Source organism: Crocuta crocuta, unplaced genomic scaffold (genome assembly GCF_008692635.1).
Source record: "Crocuta crocuta isolate KB4526 unplaced genomic scaffold, BGI_CrCroc_1.0 scaffold61, whole genome shotgun sequence".
Classification (NCBI taxonomy): Eukaryota; Metazoa; Chordata; class Mammalia; order Carnivora; family Hyaenidae; genus Crocuta; species Crocuta crocuta.
The window spans coordinates 7,909,339-7,923,902 of NW_027528369.1; the positions used below are offsets into that span (position 1 = coordinate 7,909,339).

Here is a 14,564-nt window from a genome sequence, read left to right on the forward strand (position 1 = left end):
ACTGATTTTTTAAAGGAATGATTATATGAAGTGATTGCCATTCTGCGGCACGTGCTGGCAGGGGAGGGGGGAGGGGAGATGGGGGGGGCCGTGGTGATAACATGCCTCAGACGCCCGCGCTCGCCCCTGTAGCCGGTAGGGGATCTCAGGCGTGCGGGGCAGGCTAGCAGCGGCAGCTCTGCGTGGGAGGCCGGTGGAGCGGGACCCGTACCTGCGGGGGGAGCGGACGCGGGTCACAGCCGGCCCAGGCACTCGGCCGCACCCGCTCCCTGACCCTCCGGGCCTCTGTCCTCTCGCCTGGGACGTGAGGAGGACAGCGGTGTCTCCTCGACAGGGTCGTGAGGACGGTAACAAGCCACAGCCGAGGCCGCGGCACAGTGGCTGCCCCGTGCCCTGCCCCGTCTAGGCCGCAAGCTCTCCCCTGCACGTGTAGCCCAGCTCTGTGCGTCATGCCGTCCTCACCCTGTAGCAGGAGAGAGAGCAGAGCTGTGTGAGCCCAGGCTCACTGGACGGATCCCACTGGGTTTTCTTGGGCCTGTGATGCTTTGCTTTTTATAAATGGGCAAATTAGTCACCATGCCTCGTCAGTCAGGGGAAAGAGGGCACTTCTGTCCCGGGAGGGAGGGAGTATGTGCATGCAGACGGTCAAATTTGGCAAATTGATTTCTTCATTTAATGCTTAAGTCTGAGACCTGCCAGTCCAGCTGTGGGTTAGAGTTGAAAAGCTGCTTTTGTTTGAGGCCTTGGATGGATGCTGACATCAAACATACACTTACTTTTTCTTTTCTGGGACACAGTTTACAAGGAGAAGAAGGCAGTGTGGGGTGGCCATGGATCAGGGCTTTTGGGCGCTGTGGCCATGTTATGTCGCAGCTCCTGGGCCACGCATGCAAGCTAGCTGACATGTCAGACTCGGTTTCCTTCCCGGTTAAAGGGGAGCAGTGCCGGTGCTCTGATTCCTGTGGATCAGCGCTGCCCGTTAGTGGTTGTGAGTCGTGCAGCACGTGCCCGTGTAGAAGGGGTTCGTGGCGTCACTGGTGAGAGATTCGTAACGGGACACGGGGAGACAGTCTCATTTTGAAACTTTACCAAGAAAAAGTACTTAAAGCATTTAATCGAATGATTAGAGCGTCGTATGGAGATGGCACTCCTCTCTGTCTGAGGACCAGAGGAGAGTGGCCAGGGTGGCCGCGAAGAAGGCTGTTTCTGCCTGGAGGGAGGGCGTTCGAGGCCACAAAACATCCCGTACGTTGACTGCTCATAGAGAATGGAACTGAGCTCGTAGGGGACGGCCATCTCCGGAACGTCATCCCTCGCTGAGCCTGAGCCGGGACCGACCGTCCCTGGGCCGTGGGGAGGGGGCGCCGCAGAGGCTGCAGGGGGTCCCGGCGCTCAGGCTCAGGTTCTGCACTTGAACTCCATAGCTGGTGTTCGAGGGACTGTGCCGTCAGCACGGCCTGCCTCGCATCAGCGTGAAGGGAAAAGCCTGTGTCTTTCAGATCTGTTGGCTCTTCCCGACATGGTTCAGCCTTTCCTGCTTCTTGTTAAAATAGTCCTCATGCGCCTGAGCCGGATTCCCGTGGGAAGATAAGTAAATGTAGTGTTTGGAGGAACTGGGGGGGAAATAGTTTTAAAAGCTTTAAATCCTCGAATATCGTCCATGATGTTGGACCCCGTGAAGCTTCCACGCCTGATGCCTTTTCGTTGGACAGGTGCTTTCTCGAGGGGTTTTTAGTGCTCACTGTACTCACTGGGTGTCATTAACTTCTCACGTATCTTCTTCGCTCTTTCAGAGTTACTGGAGAATGTGACCCTAATACATAAGCCAGTGTCATTGCAACCCCGCGGGCTGATCAATAAAGGAAACTGGTGCTACATTAATGCTGTATCCTTCTCATGTGCCGTCTCCACGGCCCGCTGACCGCAGTGTTCCCTGCCTCCAGCGCATGTGACTTAGTTCAGCTGCCCTGGGGCCTCTGCCCCCAAGTTTGAATCCGAAAACTTGGGTCCTCACTTAGTCTGCCTCCCTTGCTTATGGGTAGAGTTACTGCTGACCAGAGTAGATGATTTGTTGACTGGAGAGGGACATAATCAGGCAAGTTTTGTTTTCATGATGGGGGCCTGAGTAACGGGGCAGCGCGTCCACTCTCAGTGGAAACACTGCTTTAGTCGATGTATCTCGGTAGAGCTGTGGTTTGTGTGTAAACTGCTGACTGCACAGTAAAGCCTTACATGGAAGCCACAGGGCGCTTGTCCCCACGGTCGTTTGGTTCATCCCCTAAAAGTTTATGTCTGTACGTCTTCCCGTGTCCTCGGCTTGTTTAGTTTTATACACGCTTTGTGTTTAACGTGCTTTCAGCAGTGTGGGTGCCTGTTTCATTTCCTTCACGCTTCCTTACCGCCGCTCCTCAGACGCTGCAGGCCCTGGTCGCCTGTCCTCCGATGTACCACCTGATGAAGCTCATCCCTCTGTACTCAAAGGTGCAGAGGCCTTGCACATCCACGCCCATGATAGACAGCTTGTGAGTAAGGGGCCCGCGGGTGTGCTGAGGGGCTGGGCCGTTTTCGCCTCTGATAATTCAGATTCGCACCGTTCAGCGAAGTTCTTCCTTTCTAGCAAAGAAATCCTTTAATTTTTCATTTTTCAAAAATGTACTGTCTGTGGTCTTACGTGGAAGGTAACCCGAAATGGACTTGGAGCATTGTGTTCTTCAGGTTTGTTATGTCAGTTTAGTGTTTGCCAGTGTCCGTCCCTGGAGACCTTCCAGAAGCATGCATAGAAAAGATAGAAGAGCCACTGTTACCGCATTGGTTACCAAAAGTTTGCCTCCTTCATGCTAACTAGTATTTGCGCAGCCCTAGAGGCTCTTTCGTAAAAGTCTGTCTTTTAAAAAAATGCGCTAACCTTTTTCTCCCCTGTGTTTAGTGTGCGGCTCATGAATGAGTTTACTAATATGCCAGTACCTCCCAAACCCAGACAAGGTGAGTAGCAGCGGGGGCTCCTGACGCATTGCGTATGGGCGGTTGGGGGGGCAGGTGGCTGAGTCTCTCACGTTCAGTCGTGTCAGAAAGTAAAGGTCTTTAATATGCCAGCTGCGGCCCCTGTGCTGTTCTCCGCGGCACGTGGGGGTGGTGGGTGTGCTCGCGACGGTGCCCTTCCTCACTTCAGACTCCATTTTAGTTACGAGGACCCGTGTCCTGTCTCTTTTGCAGCCCTTGGGGATAAAGTCGTGAGGGATATCCGCCCCGGAGCTGCCTTTGAACCTACGTACATTTACAGACTCCTGACCGTGATCAAGTCGAGCCTATCTGAAAAGGTTGGGCGCCATTCCCGTGTAGCTCCGCTCCCTGCTTGTCCAGTGCGCGCCCTGCGCTGGCATCGCCGGCACTGGTGGCTGTTCGGTAGATCTGTAGGCCTCTTCCGCACTCAGCTGCTTGAATGAAATGTAAGAACATGATGATAATCCTCATCACCAGAGGCAGGTCAAGCACCATGTACTGTGCACCAAGCACTCCTGTAAGTTTGTAAGTTCTTCCCGTCCGTCAGCTTCTTAGCCCCGTGAGTAAACTGTGCTTATCTCGCTGTTACATTTGAGGAAAGGGAAATCCTCTTCCCAGGCCTCGGAGCCCAGAAATGCAGCGCCTGGCTTTACCACCAGGTCCTTGCTCGCCACGCTGCCTTTCACATGGAGCGTGGTCGTTGGGCCCGGAACCGTGGCCTTTGGGAGACCTGTGTCTTCCTCGTACCCACACGTTTCAGCAGCTCCTTGACTCTCTTACCTACATCTTGGTCACACACTCTGCTACTGCAGGCCCAGGACCAGGGGCCGAGGGGTCTTGCATAGGCCCGGAGCGCTGTCCACAGTGACGTGCAGAGTTAACCGAGCGTCTCTTTCCTCCCTGACAGTTGGTGATGAGTCAGTACAAGTGATTGAAATGATGCTTAGGAAATTATTTAGAGAGAAAAATCATCAAAAAAAAAAAAAAAAACCTGCATGAAAGCGGAAGGAAGTGTGTTGACGGAGGCTGAGGGGCCCGGCCCGTGCCGCAGGAGCCCACCACGGGCGTTGTGCTGCTCGAATTGTGCCTTTTGGTCTTCGGTTCCAAACTTGCACTTCCAGGGGGGATGTGCCGAGTGTCAGGAAGGCAGGAGTGGGTGGCCCTGCACCCCTGCTCAGAGAGCTCACTGTCCAGTAGGGGAATTCCGCGTTTGCTCCAAGGAAACAGACAGCAGCAGCAGTACTAAGGTGGGTGCAAGCACAGCTGCTTTAGGAGCCAGAGGGGCACCCAGCCCAGGTGGAGGCTGAGCAAAAGCCATGAAGTTCAGGGGCGTCCCGAGGTTGAGTCCCACTGAGATCCGGCTTCCAAGGTGTGTTCGTGGATGGAAGCGTCTTTTGAAGTTACATGAGTGTGGGCGGGGTCGGGTCCCCCAAGCACGCTCAGGCGTGGCGGTTCGACACGAGGACTCGCAGGACTCAGAAGCTGGTAGCGCACAGTTAGGGGTCAGGACGGCGCGAGGACCCACGGCAGGGCCAGACGTCCGGCCTGCGGGAACCCGCGAGACCCCCGTCCTGGTGCATCGCACAGAACGCGCCCAGCTCCCGCGTCAGCACGTGTAGAGGTGTCGTGTGCTAGGGGGGCGCGTCCAAGACTCCGTGCCCAGGGCCACCGGGGGTGTCACACCAGCAGGTGCGCTCTGCCCAGCGCAGGCCAGAGTGCCAGGCCCGCGCCAGGAGAGCAGGTGCTCAGTGTCCACCGTGCAGTGCGGTTCGGGCACGCTCCCCCCCCCCCCCCCCCCCCCCCCNGTTGGGGGGGGCTCCCCAGACCCCAGGTCCCAGGTGCCATCTAGGGTGCGACCCAGCTGGGGGCCCTTCCTGGGAACAGTGGTGTTGGGAGCTGCTGGCTCCTGCCCTGCCCCATGCACGCCGGGCGCACCCCATACCCAGTGGCCGCATGCGTTTGGAGTCCTGTTCGGACGAGTACCCGGGTCTGCAAGGGGGGGCTCGCAGGTCCTTGGGACACGTGGTTCTTCTCCAGACAGGGACAGAGGAGCGCATCCTGAGGTTATAAAACGGGTATTCGGCTCTTGTGTGACTCCTGTGGGGATGGACCTGCTGATGTGCATGTGACGTAAGACTGTTCCCAAGTCTTTGAATCAGAGATGCCCACGGGTCTTGGGTCCTTTCCCCTGTAGTCCCGTCATGGCCGACGGAGGGCACACAGACGACTCCTCACGGGCACAGCGTGACCTTTACCCCTGCCTGGTCTCTGGTGCTTGTTCTCGTTCACGTCAACAGGAGAGCAGTTTTAAGTAACTTTTATTGTGAAGGCAACGTATGTATCTTGTAGAGAATTTCAAGAATACGGAGAAACGTAATAAAAATTCCTGCTCATTCAGTGCTCAGACATAAAGGTTTCCTTTGTACCCCCCCATCCTCGCCCCCCTCGCTGCCCCCACTTCAGCAGCCGAGGAAGTCCCGTGATTCTGGGAACACTTTACACGGAATCTCATTAAAGCCGAGGAGGAGGGCGCGTGCGAGTGTGCGGGTGCTGTGCTCCCTGTGTGCCCTGCGTGCTGACCGCCCCCAGCTAACGTGCTCATGTCTGCCTTCCAGGGGCGCCAGGAAGATGCGGAAGAGTACCTGGGCTTCATCCTGAATGGGCTTCACGAGGAAATGCTGAACCTGAAGAAACTCCTGTCACCCAATAACCAAAGTAGGTTATGGTCTCCGCCACGAAGCTGTGCGAGACCGTTTCCTTCAGAATTAATTCTGAACAGATGTTGTGTGCGCGTGTACTTAGTTGCTTCTTCCCCAGGTCGCTGGCCCTTTCAGTCACGTTCTCACTAGGGCGGCACTGGTTTTCTCTGCACTGCTTGTTTTTATACTGTCGAGAATGCTTCATTTGGGTAAATCAGAGTACATCCAGAACCTCTGTTGTTTTCCCTTCCACTTTTAATTAGGAAAATGACCAAATCTATGGAAAAGCTCGAGAGCAGTTTGGCGAGTGCCTGTGTAACCGTTGGGTTTGCACCTGGTAACATCTTGTCGCTCTTTGTCTCTCTGTCCCTGCACACGGTGCGCACACGTGTCCTGAGTGACGCAGATTAAGTGGGAAGTAACAGCTCAGAAGGTCGCCCCTAAAATGCCAGAGCACGCGCGTGCCGGGGATGAGGCTGCGCCCCTGCGTGAGCAGAGCCCCTGAGCACGCCGAGAGGACGGGCCACGGCGCACCGTGCTGCCGGGCTCCGGTCCGCCTTCCCAGCTCCCGCGCCGTCCCCGCGGCGCCGTCGGTGGTGGCGTGTGCAGGCGGGGTCAGGCGGGCTCGGCGTCGCNCGAGCTGTGCGGGTGGCTACGTGGACCCTTCGTTAAGGAAAATGTTTTGCTCCTCTTGTTGCCAGTCGTAGCCTAAGCCGACCGTCTCCTTTTCAGAACTTGCCGTTTCCAACGGGCCTAGAAGCCACCTCGCGCACGAGGACCCGCAGGAGGAGCCGGGCGAAGGCAGCGAGGACGAGTGGGAGCAAGTGGGGCCCAGGAACAGGGCCGCGGTCACTCGCCAGGCGGACTTCGTTCAGACCCCCATCACCGGCATTTTTGGTGGACACATCAGGTTTACGCTTTTCTGGAATATACTTTAGTGTCGGCCTTTTTCAGGGCTTGGCCATTTTGCTGAAGGGGGAAGGTGTAAGGCATGTCTAAGAAATTTTGGACTCCGTGGTTTGCCTTTGTGCCTCCGTGCCTGCTCTGTGCCTCTCCTGCCTAGTGCTTTCACTGCTGTCACCCCGCGCAGGCACTTCGGGCCTGGGCAGTGTCCCCCAGGCCCCGGCGGCCCAGTGACTGCTCCCTCCATCAGCACTCCTCCCCCTCAGGCCAGCCGCTCACAGCTAGGTAGAAAGACTTGTTAAGTTGGAATGCAGGTTCTGTTAAGAGGAGACACTCTTGTGTCTGGCTGGAGGACTTCAAGGTGCTGGAACCGAGTGAGCTAGAACGAAGGGAGCGTGGAAGGAGAGCCTTTCACATAAAGGGGCGCTCAGGGCGCCTGGAGGGCCTGGGCACCTCCTCTGGCCCAGTTCCCTTAAACCAGATGCTCGATGTTCTTTACATTTTCTTTTTCATGTTTGTTTATTTTTGAGAGAGAGAAAGTATGAGCAGGGGAGGGGCAGGGAGAGAGGGAGGCACAGAATCCGAAGCAGCTCCAGGCTCCCAGCTGTCAGCACAGAGCCCGACGCAGGGCTCAAATCCACGAACCCTGAGATCCTGACCTGANGGGGGAGGGGCAGGGAGAGAGGGAGGCACAGAATCCGAAGCAGCTCTAGGCTCCCAGCTGTCAGCACAGAGCCCGACGCAGGGCTCAAATCCACGAACCCTGAGATCCTGACCTGAGCCAAAGCTTCACTGACTAAGCCCCGCGGGCATCTCCCTTGTTGCTCTGTAAGACCTCCTTCTAGAAGAGCTCACTTGAGTGTGTTGGGGGCGGTGATGACCGCTGCGATGCTGAGCTCAGGTGCGCTGGGGCCATCTCTGGAGAGGCCCGGGTGTCCCGAGTCCCGAAGGACCCCCTCGGAGCTGGGTCTCTTGGGTGGCCTCGGGTTATAGCCTACGAGGCTGGTTTTTTCAGGGAGACTCAGCCTAGCTCATCCCAAAGGCCATGAACCCGAAAGAAGTACCACCCTCTCCACAGCGGGGAAGGGTAGTTCCGGCGCTCTCTGCTCTAAAGCAACTCAGGTCGAGCCCCTTTCCGTTAGGCTAGTAGCCCCTCCAAGCACCTGGCTCCTGCGCGGCGGGCAGTGCTGCGGTGCTGGGCTGCGTTCAGAGGCCGCCGCCTTGAGTGGGTCAGCCCCGTGCCCCTTGCTGTGCGGATGTCTCCGCGTCGGCTGTGGGCTCGGGTGGGCCCTGGGACACCCGACCCCTCGCTGCCAGCCCTGTAATGCGGTGTTGCGGGATACGATCCCTTGGGCTGGGCTGTTCGGGAAGGGAAGCAGGGACGAGGGGAGGCCCGGCGGTGAGAGAAGGCCGTCTTCTGCCCTTAGCTCTGCGTGAGGCCGGCAGCCTTATGGCAGCATTCGTGGGCCCAGTGGTTGTCACGGCACCGTGTCTGTAGGCGCGGTGTCAGAATTGCGGGGCTCCTGAGTCCCGGGTACCCAGAGCTCACATTTGTTTGCAGATAACGAGTGGGCAGACCCAGAATCCACTTTGGAGAAATTTCTAGCTTGGCCTGCGTGGCCCTGCCACGACCTCCGGCCTTGGCCTTGCCGGGGTTTTTACGTTGAAATTGATTGTTGATACTTTGGAGAGATGACAGAGCAAAGACTGGGGTTGTTTCTTTGAATTTAGGAACTTCTCTGTGTGGCGTAGCCATCGTTAAGCATGGTTTTCTTTTCACATTCACTCTCCTTGGGAGACTTTTCCCTCCCCTGGAATAACCAGCACCTTTTTTCACCCCCCTCCCCCCGACCTTGAATGAAGTCCAGGCCGTGGGAGTCAGGAGGGCGCCTCTCACTCCCCCACCAGCTGTAGTGGCCGCCTCTCCCCCTGCTGCTTTTGGAACCGGGGGAACGGCCATTGCCGTCAGGTGAGCACCCTTCGAGGGAGCACGGGGAGGCTTCCAGACACCGTGTGGCACAAGAGCACGTGTGGACGTGAAGCCCAAGGCAGGAAGGCGCTTAGTCCGCTCTTCGGGCCGCCTGCCCTGTGAAGTCTGAATCCCCACGCACAGCCGTCCAATTCCGTTCGTAAACTAGGTCACTCCCGACTGCAGGGGCGGAATTCTCGCTGAGCTCCTGGAATGTTTCCTTCCCGGGGCTGAACGAGAGGTGGGCTGAGCACACAGGTTTTACTCAGAAAAACTTAGAGAAAGGAAAATGAAATGAGAAACCAGCTAAGAAAACAAGGTTGAATTGGCGCCCTGCTTGTTGGGCGTGGAAGGTGGCCCTGTGTCCTGGAACACTGGCCTGTTTTTTGTCGGACGCACCCTCCGCCTCTCCTTCTATGAGTCATTGTCATCGGGGGAAATGCCATTAAAAATACCGTTTACCTTGGGGTTTCCTCTGTTCTGTTAGAACAGCTCTGATACTTTGAGAAAATGAAAAGTGGCAGCGTTTTGAGGCCATGGCGGGACAGGGGTGGTTGTTAACTGGTGCGCTAGAGCAAGTGCGGAGCGGGGGGAGGGAGTGTGGCAGACGAGCTAGCTTTTCTTCCAGTGCGCCTGCGCCGGCAAAGCGGGCAGCCCAGCCGCTGCCCGGCTGCCAGTGGGACTCAGCAGGTGGTGTTCAGCGTGATTATTTTTAAATTCAGGGTACTTTTGGCTTTTCTTTTCTCTCTGGTCTCCCAGAAGTGATACGGAGATGTCTGGTTCTCAGCGTTAGCCGCTCTCCCGCTGCTGGATAATCTTCAGGGAGAGTGAGCGGCAAGGGGTGGCCTCTCACAGTTTTCTGGTTTTGTTTTCGGTCCTTAGGTCTGTGGTTTACCAGCAGAGTTCAAAGGAATCTGCCACTTTGCAGCCATTTTTCACGTTGCAGCTGGACATCCAGTCTGACAAGATCCGTACGGTCCAGGACGCACTGGAGAGCTTGGTGGCGAGGGAATCGGTCCAGGGCTACACCACGAAAACCAAACAGGAGGTATATTTGCAGTCGATCTCGAACGTTTGTGCCGAGGCACTCGTGCGGCGGGAAGTGGGTCTGCGCTCCGCCTCGCACACCCATGCGTGGCGCACCTGTGTAGGACCGAACGCGTCCCCGTTTTAGACCGGAGCGCGGAAGCAGAAGGTCCTGCCGGCCTCGTGTAGCCCAGGGTGAGGCTCGTCGGCATCATTTATCCTGCGCTATGTTTCACATTCCGGTGGGCCGATCGCGGCACGATAGCGCCGCGTCACCCGGCTTCTAACGTCGCAGAGCACAGTCCCACGAGCTGAGGCGGGCCAGGAAGGGGTTCCAGACTGTTGATTTTGTGTTTGATTGTAGACCTTCAAGGACGTCGAAAAATAGAAAGTAGCTGCTGTCATGCCTGTTAGTCTTCAGTTTGATCTGAGAAGGAGAAAAGTCTGAGGGGTTTAGTGTTTAGGAGTCGGGAGAAGCTTCGTGGGGGAACCATCAGCCGCGTCAGGAGGGAGGCAGCGTGTCCTCGGAGAGCTCCCCGGTGCCTGGGGGGCCGGGTGTGCCCGCTGGGGGCCCGGTGTGCCCGCTGACACCTGTTTGCACTACAGGGTTGAGGGTGTCGTCTCCACTGCAGAGATGGCGCTGGGAAATTCGGGAAGATGTGTTGGGGAGGCGAACGCAGGCCAGCCCGGCCGCTCCCGTTCGAACAGCTCGTAGCCTCCCCGGGGAGCGGGGTTCCGTGAGGCCGCAGGCGCACGGGGACCAGGGCGGGGGAGGCCGGGGCTGCGGTTCTCGTGGGGCCGCCTGTCTGCCCCGGGCAGGCTGTGTCCTTGCGTCCTCCACGCTGCGTTCCCACGTGCTTCCCACGGGCCACTTTGTGTAAAGCAGAAAAGCGTGGAGCGAGAGACAGAACCGTGGCCCGTGGCCCGAGTGAGGGAGCTGCGTCTGGCGGTGGCTCAACGAGAGGGAAAGTGGTACTTGTTTTCGGCTGGCGTGGCCACAGCCGTGGCCCCACCCCCCTTCCCATGGCTCTCACTCGCTCTCCCGTGGCCTCCTGTGAGGCTGGTGGCCACTCAGCCTCTCCCAGGGCTGCGGCAGAGCGCCCCCGCCCCCCACGCATCTTTTCCTCTTCTGCTGCTGTGACATGTGCACTTCGGGGNGTCTGGAAGCATGCTGCGTGTGCTGGCTCGGTGCCCGTGGTGCCCGTGGTGCTGGTGGTGAGTTCCCGGGAAGAGCGAAAACACTCTGAAAAGCAGATGTTTGAGGAAGGAGGATCTTGGACAGCACATATGGGGCGGGGAGATCTGGAAAGAACACGCATCACACTTTCCGGAATGTGTTTTTTTTAATTTACTTTTTAAAATGCCGAATTTAACGTTACTGTATTTTAAGGTCACAAGGTATTTTTGCCATGGGGACACAGGTTACACGAAGTGCTGGCTGTGTAGGAAAGGTCTGGTTCTGTCGGGTGAAGACACATGTCTCCGTTTGTCTGGAGCCCAAAACATGGAAGGATTTCCGATCGGCCCCAGTGAATTGCCTGGAAGAGTGAGGTCGGAGACCTAGGCCAGTGCCCTCGCCCCACTCCCGGTTCAGCGTGCGGACGCCCGCGTCCCTCTTGCCCGGATCTTGGTCTCTAACTGCTGAGCCGGAGCCACGCTTGCCGGTCGCTTGTGCGTCCTCATTGGCTCTGGAGGCGCTAGGCCACAGACCTGTCCCCACCTGGGACCCGAGTCTGGGTGGGAAGCCAGGCGGCTGTAAAGACACCTCCCCCAGGTGCACACGTGGCCTTGAAAGCTTCCTATGCTCAGCTCCCATCGTTCTCTTTCGGGCGATGACCCAAACAGATCTTTCTACCAAAAGGATTCTTCATGTAACTATAGGAAGCATCAGAGCGTTCACAGCTCCGGAGAAGAGGAGATAAAGGGGACTGACTAGGTATCGTTGGCAAGGGTGTGTTTTACTGAAGAGCAGCGTTCGTGAGACCTGTGGGCGCCAGCGAGGGGGTGGATTGGCATGATGCCCCCGTGCAACTAAGGCTTAGAGTAGATCCCTCTTGGGTTACTTAGAACGCCGAATTCGAGAAACACTTTGGCTTCACTTTGAGTTCCCGCGGGAGTTACTAAAAAGCATGTTGGTATAGACATAACGCAAGGTGCTGCTACTGAGGTAGCTTTTGAATTTTTGTGCCACTTCGTCATTAATGTCACGGAGCAAAGGTTTTTAGTTTTGTGTTTTTGAGAGAGAGGATAAGTGAGCAAAGGGCAGAGGGAGAGTCTCATGAGGGGCGGAGATGGAGAGAGAGAAGAAGCAGGGCTCACCTGAGGCGGCTTGTGCTCACCCGACCCGGGGCTCGAACCCACGAACCGTGAGATCAGGACCTGACCCGAAGTCTGACGCTTAGCCGACTGAGTCCCCCCAGGTGCCCTCAGAGCGGGGCTTCCCGCTGTGGGGCCCGCACCTGGCCCAGGCGTCCGCGGGGCCCTCGCCGCTGCGTTGACCGGGATGCGGGCTTTTGCGTAAGAGGAGAACAGGCGCCTCTCAGAAGACCTCCTAGCGGGACGTTCGCGTGGCCGGCAAGGCGGGCCCCGGGGCCTGAGGCCGCCGGACTGAGGGCGGCGCGCCCTGCCCTGCTCTGTGCCGCAGGTGGAGGTGAGCCGCCGGGTGACGCTGGAGAAGCTCCCTCCGGTCCTCGTGCTGCACCTGAAGCGGTTTGTGTACGAGAAGGCCGGCGGGTGCCAGAAGCTTGTCAAGAACGTCGAGTACCCTGTGGACCTGGAGATCAGCAAAGGTGAGCGCCGTCCGTGGGCGGGACAGCGCGGGCGTGGCCCCTGGCGTTCCTGCGGGATGCCAAGGCTCAGGAAGTTCTCGTTCGTGCCGTGTGGCTTCGCATGTCTCCATTTATGACAGATACTGAAATTGGCACCAGGGGAGCTCTAGAAAAATAAAGGCAAAAAAGATGAATCAACGATATAATCTTACTAGAAAAATGGAGATTTTGTCCATTAAAACGAGCATCATTTTTCTGGAAGTATTTTCTGGATTAGTGGAAGAAAGCATTTTTCTTTATACTGAATATGAACAATTGCCAAAACCAGCCTGTTTTTGTTTTTTTTTTAAATTTTTAAAAAACGTTTTATTTATTTCTGAGAGAGAGGAAAGAGAGACAGTGTGAGCAGGGGAGGGTCAGAGAGAGAGGGAGACAGAGCCTGAAGCAGCTCCAGGCTCTGAGCTGTCAGCACAGAGCCTGATGGGAGCCTCGAACCCACGAACCGTGAGATCGTGACCTGAGGCGAAGTCGGACGCTTAACCGACTGAGCCCCCCAGGCGCCCCCAAACCAGCCTGCTAAGTGGACTTTCTTAGCACAGCGAAGGAATGTTTCCCATAGGCCACTGGGGTCCCTCTGACCCCCAGTGGCAGTGACACGTGTGTCACATTTGTGGCACCCCGTCAGCCACAGGCCCCTGTCAGGTGGCTGGGCCTTGTCAGTGTGGGCTGTCTTGCTTGTTAGACGTGTTTTCATGTCTCTGACACCTTCCATGCTTTCTAGAAAGAAACGAGATAGGCGAGGCCCTGAGGCCCTGGCTTGGGTCAAGGGTGAGGGCAGGGGAGAGGCCGGCGGCGAGAAGGGCCCCTGCGGGGAGCTGTTCCTGCAGGGGCCGGGTGCCCCGAGGACGGGGCCTCCGCCTGCCCAGCTGGTGGCCCAGTGCCTCATGGGAGAGACCGTCTTACTCTTACCTGACGGCCTCCCTCACCTGTGAGATGTTTGAATTCTGAGCTTTCCCGGGGCCGTTGTGTTTCTCGGTGGGCAGGTTTCTTCTCCATTCTTCAGAATATCTGCTTTTAAGGGGTTTCCGGCACGAGCTTGATATGCTCAGAGTGTTTCCTCTGCTTCGTAACGGAGGGGTTGCCGGTCCCCTGGCCCCGTGTCCCACAGCCGCTCTGCCTCCCGGGCGGCGCTTCTGCAGACGAAGGGATGGATGGAGCTTCTCCGGTTTTCCTGGTCTGCCGGGGGCGCGTGTGAGCGGGGCCATCGGAACCTCTTCGTCCCTCTCACCCCGAGCCCGTCTGTAAGTGCGTTTTTATAGATTGCGGCTGTTGATATTTTGTTTTCCAGAACTGCTTTCTCCGGGGGTTAAAAGTAAGAACTTTAAATGCCACCGAACCTACAGGCTCTTTGCAGGTAAGCACACGTGCGCGTTGTGTCCGTACGAAAGCAGTGGCGAGGGCGGTGCCAGGCCGCGTTTGCCCTCGCCCCTCAGCGCAGAGAAGAGGCTCCGGTGCCCCTGCACTCTGCCAGGCGGTGCCTTGTGAAAACCTGGGTCTGACCTGACGTCGGGGCTTGGAACTCAGCGGAATATTCTTTTGGCTCTGAGCTGACTCCAACTTGAGACCTCATTTAACCTCAGCTCTGTCTGGGGTCCGGGTCGGGTGGGGGGCTCTCTGGTGCTGCTTCGGGGACTGGAACACGTGGGGGCTGCTTTCTCTTGGCGGCTTATGACAGAAGTGTCTGCAGGCAGCACACCCTCAGGTCGCTAAGTCCCACGGACTCGGTCACTTTATAAAAAGCCTCGCCCAGGTCGGGTCTCAGAGGTGAGATTCCAGGATGGAGTCCCGAGTGGACTTGGGGTGCGGGGGGCGAGCCGCGTCAGGCCTCACGTCCTCGACAGCCTTCTGATCACTGTGACCTGCCGCGTGCGTGCCGGTCCCACCACGGGTGTCCTGTCCCCGGGGGGCCAGTCGTGGTGGTCATGTCCCCTAGTGTGGAGGCTCCTTTACCAGAGGGGCTGTCCTCTCCCCAGTCTCGGCCACGGGTCCGTCTGGACAGCATCGTCCCTCCCGTGCAGTGACAGCTGCCTCCAGGGCCCAGCGACCTTGCCGCCAGCCGGGTATCGTTCCTCCTGCTGGCGGTGGCCTGTCCTCCGGAGGCGTTTGTCCCCCCGGGTGTCCCCACCCAGGTGTCCCCCC

General features: G+C 57.6%; 1 protein-coding gene across 1 annotated transcript in view; it reads left to right on the forward strand.

The window, feature by feature from the left end:
* Positions 1-14,564, forward strand: part of USP10 (ubiquitin specific peptidase 10) — a 49,550-nt gene that overhangs the window by 33,158 nt on the left and 1,828 nt on the right. Inside the window, 9 exon segments of the mRNA XM_077754177.1 lie at positions 1,794-1,885; positions 2,413-2,522; positions 2,927-2,982; positions 3,214-3,317; positions 5,616-5,715; positions 6,432-6,609; positions 9,454-9,619; positions 12,242-12,386; positions 13,714-13,779. Of these exon segments, the coding sequence (XP_077610303.1) occupies positions 1,794-1,885; positions 2,413-2,522; positions 2,927-2,982; positions 3,214-3,317; positions 5,616-5,715; positions 6,432-6,609; positions 9,454-9,619; positions 12,242-12,386; positions 13,714-13,779 (1,017 nt within the window).